The sequence below is a fragment of the Magnolia sinica genome, chromosome 2 (assembly GCF_029962835.1).
Source record: "Magnolia sinica isolate HGM2019 chromosome 2, MsV1, whole genome shotgun sequence".
In the NCBI taxonomy this organism is placed as follows: Eukaryota; Viridiplantae; Streptophyta; class Magnoliopsida; order Magnoliales; family Magnoliaceae; genus Magnolia; species Magnolia sinica.
The window spans coordinates 106383424-106410142 of record NC_080574.1 but is presented as its reverse complement, the minus strand read 5'-3'; the positions used below and the strand labels follow the sequence as shown (position 1 = coordinate 106410142).

Genomic DNA, 26719 nt, shown 5'->3' with positions numbered 1-26719 from the left:
GGTTTCGGTGGCATTGCGAGGCACAAGCAACACCTTGTACATTTACCATGGTATCCCAAATCGGTTAACGGCCGATACGTAACGGTAACGGTGGGACCCGTTACGCGATATGGGGTCGAACGGCCGTTACGGAATTCTGTGACCGTAACGGCCGTTACGGGCCATAACGGCTATTACGGACTCGTAACGGCTGTTACGGGCCCTAAAAAAAAAAAAACAAAAAACAAAAAACAAAAAAAAAAACTTACCTTTTTTTCTTTTCTTTTCTTCTTCTTCTCTTTCTTCATCTTCTTCTTCTTCTTCTCGAGCAGCTGCGGCTGCGGCTGCAGCTGCGGCTTCTTCCTGTTCTTGTTCTTCTTCTTCCTCTCTCTCTCTCACTCTCTCTCTCTCTCAATCTCTTCTTTTTTTCTTTTCTCTTCTTTCCCTCTTTTTTTCTTTTCGTTTCCCTCTCTCTCCATTTTTTTTTAAATTTGCAGCAGCTAGCTGCTGACTGCTGTATGTACGTGTCACGCAAAGACGAGCGCTGACACTCCTCAACCTCCGAGTTGTACGAACGGTTCAAATGAGATCAAAGTTATATGGGCTCCATGGTGATGTATTTATTACATCTACACCGTTCATCTATTTTCAGAGATCATTTTAGAGCACCACCCAAAAAATGAATTATATCCAGAGATCATCTGGACCACACCAAAAATAGCAACAGAAATAATGATTTTCACGGTTAAATAATTCGTAGGGCGCACGGTAACATTTATTTTCCATCCAATCTGATCACACCTGAGTGGGCCCCACTATGATGTATATATTTTATCCATGTCGCGTCATTTTAGGTCAGGATTCAAAAAATTAGTAATATCCAAATCTCAGGTGGACCACACCATAGGAAATAGTGGTTATAGAATGCTCACCATTAAAAATTTCTTAAAGTCCACTGTAATGTTTATTTTCAATCTAACCTGTTAATTGGGTCACATTGACGTGGATGAAGGGAAAACACACATGTCAGCTTGATCTAAAACTTTTCTAGCCCCCAATAAATTTTTAACGGTGAACGTTTAATTATTGTTGTTTTTTATGGTGCAATCCATATGAGCTTTGGATGTGCCTCATTTTTGCGCTCATGCCCTAAAATTATTTGGCAAAATGGATGGACGGTGTGGATATAACACATTCATAACGGGTGAGGCCCAAAAAACTTTGACACGTGTGCTGCACTTTACATCCGAGTCCCTCCTAATTCAAGCCTTAAAAAATTGTACACGAGACATATTAACTTAAAATTTGACAATTAAATTATGGACTACAATTGCTAACTCACAATGCCAAAATCAAATTATTTGAATAGTTCTAATTGTTAATTTGTGAACTTTTATTTTTTAAAATAGGGCCTTTTGACTTTTATTTTTATTTTTATTTTATGATTCACTATCCAATAAATGTCCACCAATTTATAAGTGGGATAATGACAATAAATGGCATGAATTTGAGGCTGATTTGGAGAATAGATTGGTCCTCCAAGTCAGCCCCAAATTGGCAACGCCATCTACCTGAATTTAATTTCATTTTTTTTAAAGAACTATTGGGAGAAATGATATCAAGTTGTTAAGTATATAAATTACATATTTAAAAAATTAAATATATGAATTTTGTAGTCAAATTCAAGTTACCTGGTTAAAAAATTAATCAGACAGTCCGATACAACTTCTCACCAAAGAGTGGACCGTTACACCACCATAAACATGTTCCAATTTATAAATGAATGCATATTTGGACTGCTTAGAATATTCCGGATTTAATCCATATTTTTTCATATTTTTTTGGCAAAAAAAAAATTTGCGCCGTTACGGGCCGTTACGCCCCCGTATCCATATCGGTTTCGGAGGGCACCGTTACACCAACCGATACTGATACGGGACACCTTGACATTTACCAGGGTCAAATGTAAAAGCATGCAACAAAAATACTCCAGAAATCCAAAGGGAGATCATAGAGTATATGGATAAACAGTCAAGAAAGAGATGCGATAGTACCCTACGTCACGAGGAATATATGGAACAAGACGCATGTGAAGATATAAACGTAGTTAATGTAGATGAAGCTAGTCTCTCCCCCTACTTTGACAGGCCGGTCTAGACCACAGGTACAACGAATGGTCTCAAAAAGAGCCCGAGCGCATGGGCCCATGGATAGAAGGTGTAGACCACACCCTGAAGATGTGGTTGACCAAAGGAGTCGAGGCAAAGAGCCGGCTCAAACAACTTTAGACAACCACTATTCAATATATTACTAAGTGGTTTTACCAAACCGACATTGCTTTTAACGCTGTTAAATCGAGAAGCTTCAAAGTAATGGTTGAGGCTATAGGTTAATTTGGACCTGGGCTTAAACCTCCTTTATATCATAAAATGAAGGAAACATGCCTGAAAACCGAAGTTGATTATACACGATCCTTTATAACTGAATATAAGGAATCGTGGAAAACATATGAGTATTCACTAATGACCGATGGATGGACCAATGGATCCAGTCGGTTTCTCATTAACTTTTTGGTAAATTATCCAGCTAGGACAATATTCTTGAAGTCGGTGGATGTATCGGGTCATTCACATACAAGAGAATACTTGTTTAGCTTGCTAGATAATGTAGTTGAGGAAATAGGTGAGGAATACGTTATCCAAGTAATTACAGACAACGCAACCTCGTATGTAATGGCTGGTCATCTGCTTATGGAGAAGAGGCATCGTTTATTTTGGACCCCTTGTGGGGCCCATTGTGTTGATCTTATGTTAGAAGATATAAGTACGTTATTTATAAATGTGATTGCAAGGGCTAGAAGAATCACGGTCTTTATGTACAAACACGCCATTCTTCTCAGTTGAATGAGAAAACACATTGGCGGTAACTTGCTACGTCCAACAGTCACCCATTTCGCTACAACATTTTTAACACTACAAAGATTACATGTAAAAAAATAACAACTTAGAAGCTTTGTAGTGTCGGCCGATTTTACATGTGAGCCTTGGTCAAAGAAGGCTGAAGGGAAACAGGTTCAACAAAGAATCCTTTTACAAAGTTTTTGGACACAAGTGATAAAGGCGATAAAAGCATACGAGCCCTTAGTCACTGTGTTGCGATTGGTGGACAGGTGAGAAGCCTGCAATGGGTTACACATATGATGCGATGGATAAAGCGAAAAATAAAATTATGGACCATTTTAACTATAGAGACCGTGATTACAAGCCAATTATAGATATTATAGATAAAAGATTGGGCAACCAAATGTCATCTCCATTATATTCGGCTGCTTACATCCTTAACCCAACCTATTTATTCACTTCAGGTGATCCAGCAAAGCACTTACATGAATATGGTTGGATTTATTAATGTGATGGAAAGAATGATTCCAAATAGAGAAGAACAGAACGATCTCAACTTTATTGAACTTCTATACAAAGAGTGAGGGGATTTTCTTAAAGGATATCGTCATTAGACATCGGACAATGAAATTACCCAGTACGTACTACTATGAATGTCAGTCTTACAAATAGTTATTTTTTTATTTTTTTTTACAATGTAATCTACAAAGTTGACTCTAACCTACTTAAACTGTTTTTCTCAACTGACTGGTAGGCTACCTATGGAGTGGACCCGAATAGGAAAGATTCAACTCTAAAGAAGCTGGCTATGAGGATTCTTGGACTCACGTGTTTTGCCAGTGGTTGCGAGCACAATTGGAGCACGTTCAAGGCGGTACGTTTAGTAATTGTAAATTACTAAACTTCAAATTTTTAGTGTAAGGTGTAAGCTAAATTAATTACCTAAATAGCTAATACCAAATGCGCTTTCTTTCATGCAGATTCATACCAAGAAAAGGAATCGCCTTGAGCAAAAAAGCTCGACAACTTGATTTTCGTCCAATACGATAAAAAATTGCGAGAACGATTCCAAACTAGGAAAAAAAACCTGGTTTCTTTGACCCTATTTGCTTAGATGAGTTAGATGCATATAACGAGTGGCTCGTAGAGACGGAAGACCCAATATTTGCTGGAGATGATCTGACATGGGCGCAAGTTGAAGATGTCGCATACAGATAGACACTCGGAGAAGGTACCACTCGAAGGCGAAGGATAGGGGAAGTCATGGGGTGAGTAGTAGCCGTCAACCCGTTGAAGAGATTGAGGAGATGGAAGAAGGAGATAATAATGATCAAGCTGAAGATCCACTATTGGATGTTGATGAAGTATTAGTATATACAGATGATTAAAAAACAGAAGAAGAAGTGTATGTGGAAGAAGGAGATGACTCGGATGATGATGCTGATGATGACAATGGTGGTAGTGATCAAATGCCACGATGGCAAATAGATCCATGTATATAGTATATGATTAGATCAATAATAAATAAATAACTACTTCATTTTGTTTACTTATTTTGTTGATGTTGATTGTTGATTGTACTGTTGAATGTTGAATGTTGATATTTGTTAACTATATTGTAAAATGTTAATGAATGATGACTTAATATTTAATTCATTCTTTAATTAGTTTTATTTTACTTAAATGTATTGCAAGGGCATATAAAATTATTTATCTATTAACTTTGGAAAGTTCCCCCTACTTTCTTATATTTTATTCATTTTTTCCTTAATTTCACCCTATTTTTCTGATTTTTTAAAAAAAAAAAATCAATTTTTTTTTTTAAATGCGACTGCATATGCACACAAGCATATGCAATCGCATACGATCGCATATGTGATTTGACAACATTGGCTGTCACAGCCTGTATCATGCTGGTAACGACAGTGCCCATTAATATTATGTAATGGAAAGGGAAAATACAAAAATATAAATGGTATTTTGTAAAAGTTTTAGTTTTTATTTTCTAGTTTCAACATGGTGCATTAGCTTATAGCCTGGTTATTTTTACATTGCTAGTTCATTGTGAATTGGGGTTCAACATGTTCCCCAAACTGCAAGTAACACAGACACGGACCCGCTGACAACAAATTAAAAAAAGGCCAAGCACGAAATCTATGCTAAACTCTTCCTGGGAAAGCTCAGTTCAGGAATGACATAATGTGTCTTGTATTGTACTCATTAATTTGGGCATCTCTATCTAACATATATCATCAATAATCATCAAGTAGTATAAAAATGATTGACCTGGAATTCTACTTCTACAGAATAGAGTATCAAGTTTAAAGATGAACAGGGCTTATTCCGAAGTGAAGCTGCAGTGGAATTGAGGGTGACAATAATCTGTTTGAGTATAGTGTTATTATATACCTAAGAATTAATTACAACTTAATTACTAAGCACCCACTTTACTTAACTGACAAATATACATTATAGATTGGCAAGCGGGTGGTCAATGTCCGGGAGTGACTGCTCAACCTTGTAGCTACTGGCAGTCCATGTACTGGCCCACACAGTTTCGTCATCCCATGTGACCAAAACTAGAGAACTTCGCTGATCTGCACGGATAATTACATGCTGGGGTACACAGCTCCAAAAACTTGTGCTCTGCCACAACACTATGAAGCTTTGATTGAAGCACCATCTGACAAAATGAAAGCGATCCCATAGACTCCATGGTGATTGGTGGCTATGTATTCATTGCTGGGAAGATGAGAACCCACTTTATGAGTCGTTTAGGTCGTCGGACTAGGAAGCAACAGATTACAAACTCGTCCCACGTTAGCCAGATAGGCAACAACTATGGGCATTGATGTCAACAAAGTTATTGCTAAAGAAGTGGAGCTGTAGACGCCTTAAAGCTTTAAAGAGCAGTGCGACATCTGGAAGCGAAGGCCATGAGGCATATCAGGGTAGGGGTCGCATGGTAGCTTGAGCGATTTTGTGAACAACAACGATCAGATTGTCCCCATCTAACGGAGATGGAAACAGAGGTGATAATGGAGAAGCTGATGGTGGCAACGTGGGTGATGGAGACAGCATCAACAAAAAAAAGTTCTTACCTTCCGAAAAAGAAAAAAGAAGAAAGATGTTCATGGTGAAATTCCAAGTTGGAGGCCTCTTAGCCCATTCATATTGCGGAGAGGGAGTTTGTCCACACTAGTGAGGAACTAGACTGTGGTGCTTGTGCCCCAGCACAAGCTTATGCTGCAAAAATTCTCAGTGTAGGAGACAGTTGGGATGCAATGGAGCTGTTGCACAAAGTATTTGGTCCACCATCTCTATCTTCAGTTCTTTTCATACCTCATTTGTCAAATCATCATTAGTTAGTATCATCCAAAACTTGAATTTTAATTTGACACTCTTGATACATATCATGTTCTACAGATGAACCAGATGATCGGTGTAGGCCACAAGTCCAATACTGCACCTCTATGATCATCACTGAAAATTACAATTCTTGATTTTTATTTTTTTTTCCCACTAATAACAGGATGCAATACATTAATGGCTTTGTCGCTGAAGTTACTCATCAATGTCACGTTTATGAAACCTAATTTCTTTATTTAAACTCTGTAGATGTTACAAGTTTTAAATGAGAAACTTGTCGACTGTCAAAGGACCACAAATCCCTCTTTCTTCTATTGTATGTGCAATTGTCTAGTACGCATTGTAGCAAATTGGCATACCATAAGGGAGGAGTGAGGGATTTGCAGCAGGGATTCATGAAATTCATGGATTTCAAATCTTCCCTATTTGTTTTTAATGGGGATTGCCAAATCTATGGATTTTGGGCAAATCCAAATCCCCCCTCCCCCAAAACTAAAGCCTTGGCAAATCCTCAAAATAAGAGACTCTTCTAAAAGCGCGCACACACACACAAAAAAAAAAAGCACCAAGAAGCCACACGATATGGGCCATTACTTACTGTATTTTAGGATATCGGTGATAATATTGCTTGATATCGTTAGTTATCGACGATACGTATCGCGATATCATCTCATCCCCCTTTATTTATCTTCCGGTAACGATATCATCGATGCTCAGGGCAGCGTGCGTAAACCGACAATAATAAAAGGAAAAAAAAAAAACCCCTCATTTTCCCTGATCAGCTGCAAAATGAGTATACAAACATGAAATCAAACATGTTGGTTTGGGGATTTCTCGAAAAAAAAATTATTTTTTTAATTAAAGAATATTAGAATTTCTTTTTCTTCAAAAAATCCACTTTGATCAGCAGTACCCAAGAACCCTATTTGAGAGTATTTAGGAGTGTTTGATGAAAACATCATCAAATACACTCTAATTTGGGGAAATGGGCCAAATTGGCGATAATTCAAAATTTCCCCAATTTTACCCAAATCGGTCGCAATTTGAGTACACAAACCAATGTTTTCCGTATCGGTATTGATGAATGTATCACACTTTTGGGGGTACGGAAACATATCAGTTATCGCATGGACAATATTAGATGCATCGCATAATGTATCCTTGTTTTTGCGAAACACAGAAATTGGTTGGAATTTTCAATGAAACTTCAGGGGATGTTAAAGAGGACATAAATATACACTTAGAACTCAACACATCACAATAACAAGTGCACAAAATAAGTTTCCTTGGTATAGGTTCCTAAACTATGTGATGTCTAACAGAGTGATACAACTAGGGGTGCACACGGGTCGGTTTGGTCCGGTTCTGGGGTGAAATCGGAACAGAATAGTTCCCAACGGTTCTAGGATTTTTGGAACCAGAACCAGACCGTTAGCACCCTAGAACGGAACCGGAACCGGACCGTGAAAACCGGTTCAGTTCCGGATCGTTCCACGGTTCTGGGCTCTGTAAAATCCAGCCCAATTGGTAAAACCCCCCATATAATCTACTAACACAAAACAAATGAGCACCACTATGAAGGATTAAGAATGATAAATATTTATTCAAAACTTTTCCACAAATGGAGTCACGCCCTACAGTGTGTTTAAAAGTTGTTTCAGAAATATCCCTAGTTTGACCTCTCCCTACATTTTTGAGATGATCGTCATGCTTTCCATGGCCATATATTTAGTTCCTTTTTTTTAGGAGACATTTGACATAGGGAGAAAACTATAGTTTTAAGGCTTATCTACCGTACATGTGGCACGCATGAACATCAAGTCAGATTGTCTAAATTCTGGAGCCCATTATGGATCATTCTAACAATCCAACTGTGGCCATCAAAATGATGGTTGAAAGAAATGATCAGCAGTCAAATTCAAGGTCAATATCAAATAGTTGGTATATGCTGATCAGTGTAGTTTTTAGCTAGGCTTCATCCAAAAAGAGGCACCACATCAAACATCCAACTCAATGTACATGTACATGTACACTGCTTCTGGGGCCTGGGCAACTGCATGCAGACGGCGAGAGAGAGAGAGACGGCAAGAGAGAGAGAGAGACGGCAAGAGAGAGAGAGAGACGAGATTGGGCAGGGGCTAGGCAGCCGCACGCAGATAGGGTGAGAGACGACGTGAGAGAGGGAGACGGCGAGAGAGAGAGAGAGAGGGGTTTTTTTTTTTTTTTAAATCTTAAGTTCGGATCAACGGTTCGGATCCAAAGTTCGGGTCAACGGTTCGATTCACTGTTCGGTTCGGTTCTACATGCCCCTAAACCGGAACTGAACCGTATCCAACGGTTCTTGGAATTTTGGAACTGGAACCAGAACCGGTGCAGTCTAGAACCGGACCAAACCGGACAATTGGATCGGTTCTGGTCCGGTTCCACGGTTCTACTAGTTCGATGTGCACCCCTAGATACAACTATATTCAAAATCAACAACTATATTCAAAATCAACTAATATAACCTATAAATCATAGAAGACATGTACGAAAACACAATCAATTAATTGCTTCTAAAAATTGCACGTGGTGTACATGCAATTGAAATTAAATTGCCCATATTATGTCTCATAAGCCAAAAATTTGGTTTTTTTCCCTCATTTGATGATGAAATTGTTGGACATTTCTTGGATAGTTAAGACCAAAAAATATCCAATGGTCATGTCTCAATAAACACGTGTCGATGAATCAAAGGTTAGGATCGTTCAAACAATCCAATGTTGGGACCGTGACTTAGCAACAGTGGTTGCTCAATTTTATTGGTTTAATTTGAGTGCATATATAACATGTATACAATTTCTGAGTCCATGATGCACATATGCATCATACACATGGACAATTTGTGCATGCCTTTAAATAGAGAGTAGGGATCCCGACGGCTTAGGTGGGCCCTACCATAATGTTTATGTGAAATCCAACTCGTTCACTAGGTGCGTTGGCCCATGTTAGGTCCAGGGCCCAAAAATCAACCCATCTGTGATTTAGGTAGACCACACAATTGGAAACAGTATACAAGTAATGCTCACACTCCAAACTGTTTTCCTTGGTGTGGCCCTTGTGAATCACGGATGTGCCTGATTTTTGGGCCCCATTTCTAAATTTTATTGTGGTATCTAATGGTTGAAGTAGATTTTATATAATCATCATGGTGGGTCCTGTAAAATCAAGGGTGGATGTCTCTTTACCAACCATTTCTTTTGGTGTGGCCCACCTGAATCACAGACCAGCCTGATATTTTGGCCTTGGACTTAACATGGGATTACACATAATGGTCGGAGTGGATTTCACAAACATATCAAGGTGGGCCCCATAAAAAGTCATTAGTCCACAATTTTCTTTTTAAATTTTATTTAGCTCAAATAAAGGACACCCACCCTTCATTTTTTTTTTCAGGGCCCACCATGATGCGGTATTTGAAATCCACTTTAACCATTAGATGTGTAATTTCATTTTAGGCCCAAGGCCAAAAAATCAGGTTGACCTATGAATCAGGTGGGCCACACCAAAGGAAACTATTGGTAAAGAGATGTCCATCCTTGATTTTTATAGGGCCCACCATAATGAGTATATAAAATCCACTTCAACCATTAGATATCACAACAAGGAAAATAGTTTGAAGGGTGAGCATTACCTGTGCATTGTTTCCAATCGTGAGGTCCACCTATATCACAGATGGGACTGATTTTTCAGCCCTGGACCTAACATGGGGTGACACACCTAGTGAACGGGTTGGATTTCACGTAAAACATCATGGTGGGGCCCACTTGAGTCGCCAACCCCATGTGTTAGGCGTGACGTGCATGCCAAAACATAAAGTCGACTGGGCCCAACCCTCTATTTATTTCCTTTTTTTAAAATTTAAAAAAGACTCTTGGAGAGAGAGAGAGAGAGAGAGGACACCACAGGTACTCTCTCTCTTCATTCTCCCCTCAAAAATTCAATTTTCTTTTTGCTTTTTCCCACAGTATCGCATGTCATCGATTGATATCGTTGATACATTGTAAAATATAAAAAGAGGGGGCTGCGATATTTCACATGATAATGTGCTATCATTGAGATATTGTGATATCTTGTGATATTTCCCCAGTATAAGAAATTTTTATAATACCCGTGTATAACGTATCGGTCAGGTGAGATACCGATGTCAATATTACAAACATTAATACACTTTGATCTATAGATTATTGGTGGTTTGGTGTTTTTTTTTGTAAAAATTAATTTTTAATTTTAAAATAGTAAAAAATAGTGTTCTTCAAAAAATCCACTTTGATTAGCAGTTAATTGCCCCAATTTGAGAGTGTTTGATAAAAATAAACTCAAATACACTACACTCTAATTTGGGGATTTGGGAAAATTGGCCAAATTAGGAGAAATGCATAATTTCTCAATTTCATCCATTTAAATTCGAGTATGAAAATATGAAATTGAACACGTTGGGTGCTATTTTGCAAAGTCATGGTGGTTTAGGGATTTATTGAGAAGTAATTAATTTATTGATTAAAAATATTAAAAAATATTTATTTTTTTCCAAAATTTCTAGTTTGATTGGCCGTTAATAGGGTTGTACACGAACCGGGCTAGCTCGGTTAACTCGCTCGACTCGGCCCGAAACTGAGTTCGGGCCGAGTTCGGATAGGTCTCAGTTCGACCCAAAACCCGACTCGACCCCCAACTCGGCCCGACTCGGCCAAGTGGTGTGTGTGTGTGTGTGTGTGTGTGTGTATTTCAAAACCCTAACCGTCCCTTTCCCCTTTACCCTTCTGGGATAGTTCACCGCCCATCCTTGAAGTGACAGTGACAGTGACTCATCCACCTCACAGACGTATAACTTGAACGGCCTAGATTCATCCAAATACAAAAAGGAATTATAATGTCCTGACTAGTTAGATTTTTTGTGGAGTCTCTAATTCAACTATCTAAACCGTTGATCGAGGGCCTTGTAATGCGACGCGGATTACCTGTCAAAGCCCTTCCCATGAACTTGTTGTAAGGTCCGAAACTGGCCCGAACTCGCCCGATTGCTGACCGGGCCTAGTTCGGGCTAGACATGTTGGCCCGGTGATCAGGCCGGGCCGGGTTCGGGCTGGGTTTGGCTGGCGACCGGGCCGGGCCGGGTTGAGCCCAGTTCGACTTGGATCAACTCGTGTACACCCCTAGCCATTAATTACTCTTAATATTTGTGGATGTAGTAAATTAAATATGTTAACATTGTGGTTTACTTGATGTTGTTTTGTAGATAAAAATATCAAGAGGAAAAGGGAGACGCTATATTGGATGATAGCATGGGACCATCCCCGATAATCGATTCGAATCCTGATGCATTTTTTATTTTTATTTTTTTGAAGACACAGGGTGTCCCCACCTCTATTTTGAAGTGCAACTAATCCCTGCGAATACACACACTCACCCACAACCACGTGTATCGGGTAAAGCCAAGGAGGGGAATCGAACCCTCACCTATAGGGAGCAAACCTATGGTGAATCCCGATGCATATTGTGAGCGCATGTTGAAAAGCGGAGGGGTATTTCGATTGAAGGAGCAGGAGCACGTATCGGTCACCGACATTACCGACATGAAGGTATAACAGCCGTTATGCCCCCAGTATAGGTCAAATTTTTTAATTCAAAAAAATATCCAGAAAATCCCAAATAATCTAAATATTCCAAATATGTATTTTTTTTTAACATGTTTACGGTGGTGAAATGATCCACTCTTTAGTGAGAGTGTTGTATTAGGCTGTTATTTGAATTTATGAACCCGAGAACCTAGGATTGACTGCAAAACTTCTATATTTAATTTTTTACTATATAATATCAATGATATATTTACTAGAATGAATATAGTACTAAAACATATCACATTTGCAGGTTTTACCATTTTTTCCAATATTGGTGTATTACATGCCTCGTGAGTTGCGACTCACGTACATTTCATTTCAACATATAGACTCCAAAGTTTTTTGTTGTCCTATTATGTAATTCCTATACCTAACAATTTGATATCATTTCCCCAATAAATCTTAAGAAAAAATTGAAATTAAATTCACATGAATAGTGTCACCGATTTGGTGGACCACTCGATGCCCCAAATCAGCCTCAAATTCATGCAATTGTTAGCACTTATCCCATTAAGGGATCGATGGACATTAATTAGATGGTGAAGAATGAAAAATATCAAATGGTCCTATCTCAAAAAATTACGTGTTCGCAAATTAACAGTTAAAATCGTTTAAACAATTGATTTTGGGAGTGTGAGTTAGCAACAATGGTCATGTAATTTAATTAGTTAATTTTGAGATAAGAAAATATCAAATGGTCCTATTTGAAAAAATAAGTGTTTGCAAAAGCAATTTGATTTTGGGATTGTGACTTAGCAACAACAGTCTCATAATTTAATTAGTTAATTTCGAGATAAGAAAATATCAAATGGTCCTATTTGAAAAAATGAGTGTCCACAAAAACAATTTGATTTTGGGATTATGACTTAGCAAAAACAGTCCCATAATTTAATTAGTTAATTTTGAGTTAAAAAAGATCAAATGCTCTTATTTCAAAAAATGTGTCCAAAAATTAGTGGTTAAAATTGTTCAAACAATTTGATTTTGGGCTTGTGAGTCAGCAACAACGGTCCCATAATTTAATTAGTTAATTTTAAGTTTAAAAAAATCAAATGGCCCTATTTCAAAAAGTAAGTCTCTACAAATTAACAGTTAAAATTGTTTAAACACACTTACAAACAACGGTCCCCTAATTTAATTAGTTAATTTTGAGTTTTAAAAAATATCAAATGGTCCTATTTCAAAAAATAAGTGTCCGCAAATTAACGGTTAAAATCGTCGAGACAATTGGATATTGAGATTATGACTTAGCAACAACGGTCCTATAATTTAATTGGTTAATTTTGAGTTAATATATGCCTCGTGTACAATCTTTTTAGGGCTTGGATTAGGTGAGAAAGGGTAATAAGTAATGGTGGCATTCAATCATAACTGTTTGCTTGTGGTGTGGTCCACTTGAGATTCGGATCTGCGTGCGTGCGTGTGGCGTTGTGGTCTCCTATGCACGGACCATAAATAAGCTATTTATGGTCCCGAGGCCCGGTTGGTTCAGGAGGGGGCCGCTATGATGTTTACATGAATTTCACTCTATACATCAAGATGCATTAGCCCATTTTAAGGTCCAAGGCTCAAAAATCAAGCTCATCTGTGACCCAAGTGGGCCACACTATGGAAAACAATTTGGAGGATGAGTATTGCCTTTCATTATTTCTAATGCTGCGGTCCACTTGAATCAATGAAGGAGTTGGTTTCTCCGCCCGAGACATAGAATTCGGTCATTCACCTAATGGTTGGAGTGGATTTTACAAATACATGATAGTGGGCAGACTGCAACTGGATGACTCCTAAGTAAATTTAATTCACAGCTGTGGATTCTGTACTGAGGTGCTAACCACCCTTTATGGTGTTGGGAAGATACTATGGGGGCCACCCAATGTTTTAAATATAGACGATATCGGCAGATATATCCCACGATATATCTTATATCCCACCCGTGCGATACGAAATGCATAGGTAGTGCCGATATATCTCACATGTTCGATCCGGTGAGCATTTTCAATTTCCAATCTTTTTTTTTTTGTTGAAATAAATTAGTTTCAAATGGTTACGAATCCATTGGTTCTTCATGTTTTGTATGAAAAATCATGAAATTGGAGCTTTGATTTCGATATCTATTGGTTCTTCACGTTCTCCATTTTTTTTTTTAATAGAAATTTTCAAATTTTCCTCCAACCAGCTGTCAGTTGAGACTAATTTCGAAGTATTTAGGAGTAATTGATAAAATAATCATCACATACACTCTAATTTCTAAATTTGAGTGTAGGTGGTCCAATTTGGCGGAATTCGAAATTTCCCAAATTTCTCCCGTATTGCTTTGCAATGTTGCATTCCAAACATGAAATCAAGCATGTATGAGAGTTGATCCACTAATTTGTTAAGTCCTTGTCAATTTTTGGAAAATAAAAATTATTATTTAATTAAAATTAAAAAAAAAATTATTATTATTTTAAATTTCCCTTCAACCAGCTGTCAATTGAGACTAATTTCGAAGTATTTAGGAGTTTGATGAAATGATCATCACATACACTCTAAATGTTATGCATTCAATTTGAATATAGTTACACTAGTTCAGTTAGACATTGCATAGCTTAGGACCCTATACAAAGGAAACCTATCATGTGCATTTCTTTTTTGAGATGTTAGGATTTAAAAGTGTGTATTAATGTCTTTTTTAACAATCCTTGAAGTTTCATTAAAAAAACTCAACCATTTTCCCAATGTTTCCCCATGTTTTCCAAAAAGTGTGATAAATTACCTGATACAAACGATATATCCCTTGCGATAACCGATATGTATCTGTATCCTGAGGATGCGATACGTAACGCGATACCGATATTTCAAACACTGGGCCCACCATGATGTATGTAGTTTATCCATGCTATCCATCCATTTTTTCAGCTCATTTTGGGGCATGAGATCAACATTGAAGTATATCCAAATCTCAATTGGTACACACCATATGAAACAATGGGAATTGAATTCCCACCATTGAAAACATTGTAGGGGCCACAAAAGTTTTGGATCAATCTGGTATTGGTGTTTCCCATTCATCCGGGCTTGTGTGATCTTATGAATATTTGGGATGAGATATAAACATCAGTGTGGGCCCTAGGATGCTTCCAACGGTGGACGTCACTATTTTCTCTGTTTTTTGTGGTTTGGTCCAATTGAGCTTTGGATATGCTTCAATTTTGGTCTCATGCCTTAAAATGAGTTGGAAAAATGGATGAATGGAGTGGATAAAACACATACATCATTGTGTGCTCCACAAACAATCTAGACCATGCTAGCATTATGGGCTCCTCGGCTACACAATCCAAGTCCACGGGACAGAACAACAAGGCTGAGGGTGGCCCCACCATGATGTGTATGTAAAATCTGCACTAACCACAAGCTGCATAGTGACCAATTAGCTGAAGGGCTAACAAATCAGCCAAATCCATGATTCAGGTGGTCCACCTCAGTGGAAACAATGCTGGGGAGGTCTACCATCCAAGTTGTTTCACTTGGTATGGTCCACATAAATCACATATTGGCCTAATTTTTCATACCCATGCAAATCGTTCTATGAGGCAACTAATGGAGTAGATTTCACATAAACGTTACAGTGGGCCCCATAAAAATCAAAGGTAGACATCCTCTCGCATTATTTATCTTTGTATGGCCCACCTAAATCACATATCTGGCCAAATTTTAGCATGGCTAAATTTCCATAATACACTTAATAGTCGGAGTGGATTTCACATGCACATTATGGTGAGGCCCACCATGAGCCCCAACCCATCTACTTGTCTCGCACAAAGGCAACTTGCGCACGGCTCGTAGGAGACTGAGTCTCTCTCTCTCTCTCTCTCTCTCTCTCTCTCTCTCTCTCTCTCTCTCTCTCTCTCTCTATATATATATATATATATATATATATATATATATATATATATTCAAAATATCAATGTTGTCTAAATCCTATGATTTACGATTTGAGTCGAATCTTAAGCAAAATGATTTGAATCCCTTTTTATATGAATCTTATGATTTTATGATTTGAATCCTACGATTTATAACGATTTACGATTCAAATTATACTTATTCTCTTCTATGTTAAGGTTCACTTGGATTTCATTTTATGTTTTTGAATTGGTGGGGCCTTTAAGAATCTCTTGGAAAAAAAAAAACTTTTGAAAAAGAATCATTTAGAAAAGGTAAATTATTTTATTTATTTTTCTTCATAAGAGGGCTTTCATTTTATGTTTTTGAATTGGTGGGGGCTTTAAGAATTATTTAAAAGAGGCAAATTATTTTATTTTTTTCTATATAAGAGATTCAATGGGATATATTCTCTTCAACATTAAATTGTAGAGCTTTTTTTTTTTTTTTTTTTAAATAATGATTTCTTACTTTATAAACACCAAATTGATGTATGACTTATCTAGAATGTTTTTATGGATGGTTTTGATCATGTTGACTTAAATGTATTGTGGAATGATTGGTTAGAAATCAAAATATCTTTCTTTGTCGGTCTACAAAATCAAATGCCGCATTTCCAACATGATTCTACATTCGAGAAAGTTAGCAAGAACATAAATTCTTAAAGGATCCTTGTATGTTTTAACGAAATTTCTTGAAGTGAATCCTTTAACACTATCATGACATGGTATTAGTTGGTGCATATTGGTGGCAAAAGGATGATTGTTGAGTTTTTAATATTTTTTAAATTTATTTATATTTTTCATATTTTTAAGATGATCATAAAAAATCTTACGATTTATGATACAATTCGACCCCTATGACGATATGCGATATGATAATGAGTTTGACTACGATGATAAATGAATACATGGGAATAGAAGGAGCAAAAGACGCAACAAAAGAAGAAAATCAGCAGAAGAAATGAACAAGAAAAGAAGCAAGACAAAAGAGGCAACAAAAGAAAAAAAAAATCTAGGTTTTTTTTTTTTTGTTCTTTTCTTCTGTGTCGTTACGCAAGGCTATCACCGTTACTGGTCTGTAATGCCGTTACAAACCCAAAATGGTCTGATACCATTTTTTTCTAAGGGAACATTTTGACCCCGTATCGCATAACGGCCTTGGCCGTTATCGATATGCATCGGCCGTTATAGCAGAAATGTAACCGTTTTAGTACACGTTGTCCGAGGAAGGTGAGAGTGTAGATGAAGTTTTGAGAAAATGAGTGAAGATTAGAGAAGAATTTGTCGTGCGCGATGTTGTCAAATAGCACAAGCAATCCCATTTGACCTAAGGGTGTGCACTTTTGCGATGGCATAACCCCCCAAGCAAACTATTTTTTTAAAGGAAAAATTCAAGGAAAAATGAAAAATTATATAAAAATACTACAAATGAAGGAAATTGTTTTTTTTTTCCCCTTTTGATTTATAGTTTTATTAGACTATAACAAGTCAACGAACAACTACTCAAATGAATGCATATACTACAAAAATGAAAAAACAACATATAAATTTTAATGATGTCGTTTTAAGAGTGAATAAGAGTAATAGTGTGTGTGTGTGTGTGTGTGTGTGTGTGTGTGTGAGAGAGAGAGAGAGAGAGAGAGAGAGAGAGAGAGAGAGTTGTAAAAATAGGGGGATGAGAGTGCTTATTTATAGACAATAAATGAGAAAATAAAGAAAAAAAAGTCCCAACGGTAAAAAAATCTAACCATTAAGAGGTCATGTCATCTGTATGTGATGGCATAACCGCATATGCCACCTTGCATCACGTGAGGAGGATATCAGGAAGGACTTATGAGGTCATGCCATTTGTAAAGTGAGAGAAAATGAAGCAAAAAAAGAAACAAAGAGGTCCCAATGATAAACAATCTAATCGTTAGGAGGTTGTGCCATCTATATGTGATGCAAGGTGTTCTGTAGTGGTAACAGTAGGCATAACGGTGCCCACCGTAACCCTTTTTTTTTTTTTTTTTTGCTTTGAAAAATATCTAGAAAATCCAAAAAATTGTAAATATTCCAAATATGCATTCATTTATGATTTTAAACATGTTCATGGTAGTTTAACGGTCAAATCTTTGGTGAGAATGTATCGGGCTATTTGATGAATTTATGGATCTGACAACCTAGAATTGATTACAAACCTTTTATATTTAATTTTTCTAACTATATAAGATCAATATAAATTTATTAGAACGAAGTCATACCAAAACATTCCATATTTATAGCTTTTACTATTATTTATAGTATTGGTGTATTACATACCTTGCGACTTGCGTGTATTTCATTTCAACATACAAAATTTAGAGACTTTTGTATCCTATTATGTAATTCATACATCTAATAATTTGATATCATTTCCCTTAATAGATCTTAAGAAAAAATTGGAATTGTATTCAGGTAAATAGTATTACTGATTTGGTGTTGATTTGGCGGACTACTCTTGACCCAAATGAGCTTATGTGGGGCCCACCTCGATATATGTATGTATATCCATGCCTGTCCATAAGTTTTGCCAACTCATTTTAGGGCATGGTCCAAAAAATGAGGTAGATCTAAATCTCAAGTGGACGACTAGTGAGGCCCAGAACATGGGGTCCACCTCGATATTTTTGTTTATCCAACTCATTTTAAGGCATGTTTCAAAAAATGAGTTGGATCCAAATCTCAAGCAGACCACTAGTGAGCGGTGCCTTGAATGTGGGACCCATCTCGGTGCATTTTTTGGTATATCCAAGCCGTCCATCCTTTTTGTCAACTCATTTTAGGGCATAGTTCCAAGAATGTGGCAGATCCTAATCTCAGGTGGACCACACAGTAGGGATTGAATTCCCACCATTAAAAACTTATTGGCCATTTTTTTCGAAAGAAGTTGTTATCTGCGTTCTCCCTTCATCTAGGTTTATATGAATGTATTAATAGGTTCGATTGCAAATAAACATTACAGTGGGCCCTAGGAAGCTTTTAACGATGGGCATTCAATCCCTACTGTGTGGCCCTCTTGAGATTTGGATATGCTTCATTTTAGGGACCATGCTCTAAAATGAACTAGAAAAGCTGATGGATGGCATGGATATAAAACATAAATCAAGTTGGACCCCATGCAACAAAATGGTGCACTTGCACCGAGCGGGGAAATTGAAAAATCGAGAGGGAAACCTAGGGGGACCAGATGGGGAAGAAAGAAGAAGAAGCAGCAGCTGCAACTACTGCAGTCAATGAAGAAGAAGAAGAAAAGAAAGGTATGTTTCTTTTCTTTTCTTTTTCAATTTTCCCATTTTACTGTGCTTAACAGTTGTTACAAGGACTGTAACAACTGGTATGCCTTGCAATGGCCGTTATGGCCTCGTAACGACTGTTGCAGCTCCTTTTTTGAAAACCCCTCCGTTTTAGCCATGTATTGCATAACGTTAACCGCCATTGCCATTATGTATCGGCCGTTACGTAACTGATTTAGCACGCCTTGCGTAAGTCCCGTAACGGTAACTTTTTTTTTTTTCATTTTTAGCTCATTTTTTGCTGTTTTTTTGAAACCTTTTGCTTCCAAACTGTTTTTCACTCCTTCTACTACTAATTTCGACCAACCTTAGCTAGGTATTTGAGATAAAAACACATTATATCACAAATTTTTTTGAATCAAAGCTCGGTGGGCCATTTTTCAGAAATTCGTCAAAAATAGGTATTTATACTTTTTTTAATATGTTTTGCTGTTTTAATCATGTCATATGATGTGTTAATCATAGTAGAACATGTTAATGTACATTTTACAGATTTGGGGTGCCATTTAATAATTTTTTAATATTTTTTTCTATTTACGCATGAATTTTGGCCCTTTTTTTAAAATTCGAAAAATCAAATTTTAATGGTTGTTTTGCTGTTTTAATCATGCCATTTGATGTGTTAATCATAGTAAAACATGTTAATGTGCATTTTACAGATTTGGGGTGCCATTTTATATTTTTTTCTATTTACGCATTTATTTTGGCCCTTTTTTTGAAAATTCGAAAAATCATTTTTTAATGATTCTTTTGCTGTTTTAATGACATCATATGATGTGTTAATCATAGTAGAACATGTTAATGTGCATTTTACAGATTTGGGGTGCCATTTTATATTTTTTTAATATTTTTTTCTATTTACGCATTTATTTTGGCCCTTTTTTTGAAAATTCGAAAAATCATTTTTTAATGATTCTTTTGCTGTTTTAATGACATCATATGATGTGTTAATCATAGTAGAACATGTTAATGTGCATTTTACAGATTTGGGGTGCCATTTTATATATTTTTATATTTTTTTCTATGTACGCATTTATTTTGGCCCTTTTTTTGAAAATTCGAAAAATCATTTTTTAATGATTCTTTTGCTGTTTTAATGACATCATATGATGTGTTAATCATAGTAGAACATGTTAATGTGCATTTTACAGATTTGGGGTGCCATTTTATATTTTTTTAATATTTTTTTCTATTTACGCATTTATTTCGGCCCTTTTTTTGAAAATTCGAAAAATCATTTTTTAATGATTCTTTTGCTGTTTTAATGATGTCATATGATGTGTTAATCATAGTAGAACATGTTAATGTGCAATTTACATATTTGGGGTGCCATTTTATATTTTTTTTTATATTTTTTTCTATTTACGCATTTATTTCGGCCCTTTTTTTGAAAATTCGAAAAATCATTTTTTAATGATTCTTTTGCTGTTTTAATGATGTCATATGATGTGTTAATCATAGTAGAACATGTTAATGTGCATTTTACATATTTGGGGTGCCATTTTATATTTTTTTTATATATTTTTTTCTATTTACGCATGAATTTTGGCCCTCAAAAATAATTGCAAACACCTAAATGTAAGATATTTTCATATTACATTCATTCTAATATATCTATCATTGATAGTAGATAGTTAGAAAATTAAATATATGAATTTTGTAGTCAAATTCAGGTTATCTGGTTCATAAATTCATCAGATAGTCCGATACAACTTCTCACCAAAGAGTGGACCGTTACACCACCATAAACATGTTCCAATTTATAAATGAATGCATATTTGGAATGCTTAGAATATTCCGGATTTAATCCATATTTTTTCATATTTTTTTGACAAAAAATTTTTTTTGCACCGTTACGGGCTGTGCTTAACAGTTGTTACAAGGACTGTAACAACTGGTATGCCTTGCAATGGCCGTTATGGCCTCGTAACGACTGTTGCAGCTCCTTTTTTGAAAACCCCTCCGTTTTAGCCATGTATTGCATAACGTTAACCGCCATTGCCATTATGTATCGGCCGTTACGTAACTGATTTAGCACGCCTTGCGTAAGTATGGCTTATGCAGTCATATACTTCTCTGTGCGACCGCATAAGTCCCAGAGATACAATAACCACATATGCCACCATGGCATATAAGATCCACGATGATCCAAATGACATGTGATGGCATAATTGCTTATGTGATCACATATTACAACACTAGCTATGCGTGAGAAGGAAATTACGAAGGACTTAGGAGGTCATGCTATCTGTAAAGTGAGAGAAAATCAAGTAAAAAAAAAAAAAAGAAAGACGAAAAAAGGTCCAAACAGTAAAAAATCTAATTGTTCGGAGGTCATGCAATTTGTATGTGATGGCATAACCACATTACTATGACTTACGCAGTCACATACTTCTCTGTGTGACTAGATAAGTCCCAATGATACAATAACTGCATATGCCACCATGGCATATGAGGTTCCCTAGTCCAAAATGGCATATGTTATGGCATAAGCGCTTATGTGATCACATATGACAATATTGGCTGCACGGGAGAAGGAGATTATGAGAAAGTTAGGGAGGCCAACATGGAGCCTTGAGGATATAGTGGATGTGGATGAGTACGAGGACGTTCCTAAGTATGGACGTGTTGCTCAAGAGTCATTACGAGATGAGTGTGATAAGGAAAGAGAGGTGGTGGGAGGAAAGTAGGCCAACTTTTGAGGGGTCTATGCAAGTGGCTATGGGGAGAGTGGAGCAAGGGGTAGCAGTTGGGGAGTTGGGAAGGTGATGGTTGCCCAAGTGATTATGGGAGTAAGGGTGGTGGTGGTAGGATGAGGGGGTTATGAGGACTGGGACGCAATAGTAGCAGTGTTTTAAATAGCGGTAGCATGTTGCATAACGTTTAACCTTTTGTAGCATGTAGAGTACACTTTTTTAATTTAAAAATAGAAAAAATATGATAAATAGTAAGAAAAAAACAAAATATATAAAATGTCTAAAATATGATTCATTTTTTCCAGTATAAGCATGTTCAAACAAGTTATTAATCATCATTTATTATTAATGTCCAATACATAACGTCTAATTGAAACCACATACAAAAACCAAATCAAATTATTATCACATCAACAACTTCTTAAGCAAACCATACAATGCAGGGGCATTTTCACACCGAGCTCGAGTGGGGTGGCCTATGGGATTAAGGGACACACTCGGGGTGGGAGGCCCACGGAACCCATGGATTTGGGGGTTGTGTGAGGCAATTGGCTCGTGTGAGGCGGAACCCATGGATTTAAGGCCTAGGCTATGAGATAAATGGATTAATTCGCCATGCTCTATCAGTTCGAGCTTTTAGAGTAAAGTGGTTAATTGTCCTACATCACTATAATTAATAATGTCTAATTGAAACCACAAGTCACAAGTATGAAAAGAAATTAAAATCCCACAGGTTGAGAGTATTAACTACAAAATACAAAATATAATTACCACTTAACATATGCTACATACGCTACGACCCCTGTAGCATACACTATAGGAGATTTATGTTATTTGCTAATGCTACATAGCATTGTAGCTATGCTTCAGACATTATTCAAAACACTAAGTAGTAGCATGCGAGTACCAAATGTACCTTTAGATTTGGCGATGTATAAAGAGGAGAGGGGAAAGCAAATGAAACTGAAGGAAATGTTTAGTGGAGGGGACACGATGAAGAGGGTGGGAAAGTTCATCTCTAAAGTTTTTATTTATGACCACTTCCCAATGAATGTAGTTGCACCCGCACCTAAAAAAATGATCACCAAATTGTAGTGTGGGGGTGAAGGTATGGTGCCACCCATGCTCCGTGAGACTATGGGGAAGTATTTAAATGATGAGATCATTGACATGCAACATTATGTTAATGAGTTAAGGCCGTCGTGAGAGACATACGACATCATTTTGATGTGTTACGGGTGGACGAGACCGACGAGGATGTCCATCATAAATTTCAGGGTATACTATAGGGGAGGACCGTATTCTTGAAGTCCATAATGCTAGTAATGAGATTAAATTCGAATTACATCTATGGGTTGATGCATGATGTCATGAAAGAAGTTGGGAGGAAAAACATCGTGCAATTCATCACAGACAATGGGAGCGCATTTTAAAGATGAAGGATTTAATGAAGTACAACTTGCAATGGACCCCATGTGCAGCCCATTGCATAGATCTCATGCTCGGAGTGATAGGGAATAAGTCTTTAGTGATGAGTGTGATTACCGAGCTTATGCTCCTAAATTCTAAGGATTTTGTGCATGTTAGAAACCATTTAGGCTGATTACCTTTATCAACAATGTACAATCAAGTAAACTCTTTTAAGTGATTTACTATTTCTTAGTTTGGCCTAAATTCCAAATGCAGCAGAAGGAAACACCTTCTGGGCCACATTTATTACTTCAAAGTGATGCTCCAAGACTTCAGTAAATCTTGCGCGGATATATCTAGGCATGTTGGGCCACTTGGAGACACTTATCATCTAGGTTTGAAGCAAAGCGGGGAATAGATCCAAGTTGGGTAGCTTGGAAGCATCAGTTCCAATGTTACAGAGTATAAACAACTAGGAAGGAAAGTAGGAGCGTGATTCAGAGTGGGAGTGATTCATGTTTGAAAGGATTTTGCAACTAAAGAGTACAACATAAGTATTCAGTAGGCAATGCTTGGATCTGACATTGATCAGCCACCATCTTATTTAATGCACATGAGAAGGCTTTTCCAAAGGAAAGTCAATAATAACAGGAAAAACCAAATGGCAAATAAGAGGTCAAGATTTTATTGATCCTTACCTCAAGCTCACTAGCCAAATTAGAATGCTTGCTTCTAAGAGTCTCCATTATATCCTTTGCAGCATCAAATGCGCTGGCAGCTGAAGCTACCCAACCAAGCCCACTACCACGCCTTAATGTGCCTTGACCATTTTCAGGAAGGTTGGAAGAACTTTGCAAGGGTTGATCATGTCCAGCATGGATACCACCTTCTATAACTGTAGACCTTTCAGGTTCTTGTCCTTGAGAATTTCCACCATCATGAGAGCTACTAACAGCACCTCCTTGAGGGCCTTGATGAACCTGACCATCCGAGTTTAAAGTACTCCCAGAGTGATTGGGTGCTCTCACATTTCCATCAGCCAAGCCAAGAGTACCAGTGCTGGTCCCAGAGACAGTTTGTTGCATGCGATGCTGAGCTATTGCTAAGTTCCTTCCAATTTCGGACTTACTAGCAACATCCCGACGTTCCAGTAAATATGTACGTAGCCAGTAATATAGGGCCTGCAAGAAGGGTTATATTACTGGATTTGAAAAAAGTTGGCTGCAAGTCTAAGAATATGAATGGAAACTGATCATGTTGCCTTCAATCCCTATGTATTCTTTCAGAAGTAGTATTTACCTGTGGATATACTGTAGCAATTTTCAATAGAACTTGCTTGCAATGAGGTGCCTCTGTCCTTTGCAAGGAAAGCAATAGCTGCGGTATCCAGGAAAGCCAAACCCAATGTGGTATCTGCTCTAAGTACTTATCAAATGCTCTTCCCACAGGTTCATTTGGGGTATCAAAGCTAAGAAGATACAGAACACGAGCTAGATGACTTCTAGAATTAGAAACACCATATTTGATGCCTTGAAGAAAACAACTCACAGCATATTCTAACCATACTTCCTCATGTGTTTCTTTATATACCTGTTGAAAGAATCATGAATGTCAACTTAGTAATCAGAGAAGCACGTGCATATAAGTACTGTAGATAAAACAGACAACAAAATACCATGTCACAGTAATTTCCCCAGCTAATCCATCCTTTAGGCAAATGTTTAAAGAGGCTGATGGCATTGGAATATGCAAGATTGGCATTTTCACAATCATTTAGCTTCAGCAAGAAATCTCCTTTGAGTCTAAAGATTTCTGCTTTGTGTTTTACAGGGAAATATTCCAGATTAGTGCTGCTGATCAAATTAAGACCACTGGTCAATTCTCCTTTCATCTCCAGATAAGCCTTCGCTTGTTCTCTTATTTTAATAAATGCTTCCTGCAAAGGTGGAGCAAACCATAATGTCCTAGCATAACAATGTGTGACAAGTAGGAAAAGAAGAAGAAGAAGAAGAAGAAGAAAGTGGGTAAAACCAAGCAAGGTTGATGTTTATTACCTGTACTTCCATGGTCGAATGGCCATACATCTTCTCTAGTATTGCTACACAAACATCATGGAGTCCTTGCTTGCGAGCTATATGAGCAAGCTTATTGACATTCCATGCTTTGTCACGGTAACCAAGGTGATGAAGTTGTGGATTGGTGGTGGCAAAATCCTTGAAAGCATCTATCACAACATTATACATTTCATTTCTCCACTGGAGCAAATCATACCATACTGACAAATTATCCCATTCATTGGGAGTTCTAAGTCTCCAGGTCTCAAGGATGTCCTTAAGATCCATATACCCACCATGAACACCTGCGACAGAACCTCCTGAAAGTTGCTTGTTTCCATTAGCAATGTCCACTATAATTCTTGCTGATTCTTGAACTTCAACTAGTTGTTGAAATTGTTGCAAAAGAGGTGTTCGAGACTGAACAGACATTTCAGGCAATTGCCACCACTGTTCTAAAGCAAGCTCAACACCTTTACCCACTATGTTTTCAGCATCCCCAACACCATTTGCATTTCTTTCATGCAGAGCAAAAAAGGCCTGTACCAGACGAAGCTTTGGTGTTTCTTCGACTTGAGCCTTTGGAATTACATGATCCTTCATATAAGCCCACTCAGGAATCTTCCAAAGACAGTCGAGTAGTATTTCATAGTTTTCAACACTTTTTCCAAAATCCACTAACACATCCCACTGACTTAGTTGGCTTGCACAGTAGAGCCATTGTTCTTCCCAAAGACACATTTCAGCCTTAGGAACTGCATTGTTGTAGGTACCTTGGGTTGCCTTAATCATTGCCTGATAAAAGAGGCTTTGAGCACGCTGCCAGTATCCATGCTGAACTAATGAAAGACCAGCCCTTGTTTCTGCACTTATTGATCTCTTCTTCCACAATCCGCACCTCATATCTTCTTCATTGAGTAACCGATAAAGCTCAGCAAGTGATTCAGAACACTTTGTGTCATTCATGAACAACATGACATGGCTTTCAAGAAGAGCTAATGAAATATGCCATGCATTGTAAGTCTTTCCAATATATTTGATAAGCTCACTCGGCATTCGTGGTTGAGGGTGGCTCAAATGGAGGCCTTCTAGAAGAGCTTGCACGACATTTGGCCTACTTGCCTGCTGCTTCTTATGGTAATCTTTTGATAGCAGGGCTATCATTGGCTTAGCCAAAACTACCTGTTCTTCCTTTTGTAAAGTAACCCAGACAATTGGAAACACTAATACCCACATATGATATGCAACATTGGCATCTGTGTGTGCTAATTCCCTCAAAGGAATCACAAGATCTGCCACCTACAAAAGGGCACATAATCAGTCCCCAAATGCAAACAACCATAAATCCAAACAAGTGAGAAAACACAAAAAAGTAACTTTTTCAGCCATGAGAATTTTGAGAGAAAAATGTTCA

The 26719-nt window shown here is 37.3% G+C and overlaps 1 protein-coding gene across 3 annotated transcripts in view; it reads right to left on the bottom strand.

Moving 5' to 3' along the window:
- LOC131237348 (uncharacterized) overlaps positions 1-26719 on the bottom strand; it is a 118346-nt gene that overhangs the window by 5310 nt on the left and 86317 nt on the right. For all 3 annotated transcript variants that reach the window (XM_058235057.1, XM_058235058.1, XM_058235059.1), the window contains 4 exons: positions 25306-26604; positions 24927-25187; positions 24551-24841; positions 23950-24432 (listed from right to left, as the gene is read on the bottom strand). In XM_058235057.1, coding sequence (XP_058091040.1) covers positions 23950-24432; positions 24551-24841; positions 24927-25187; positions 25306-26604 — 2334 coding nt within the window. The remainder of the gene's footprint in view (positions 1-23949; positions 24433-24550; positions 24842-24926; positions 25188-25305; positions 26605-26719) is intronic.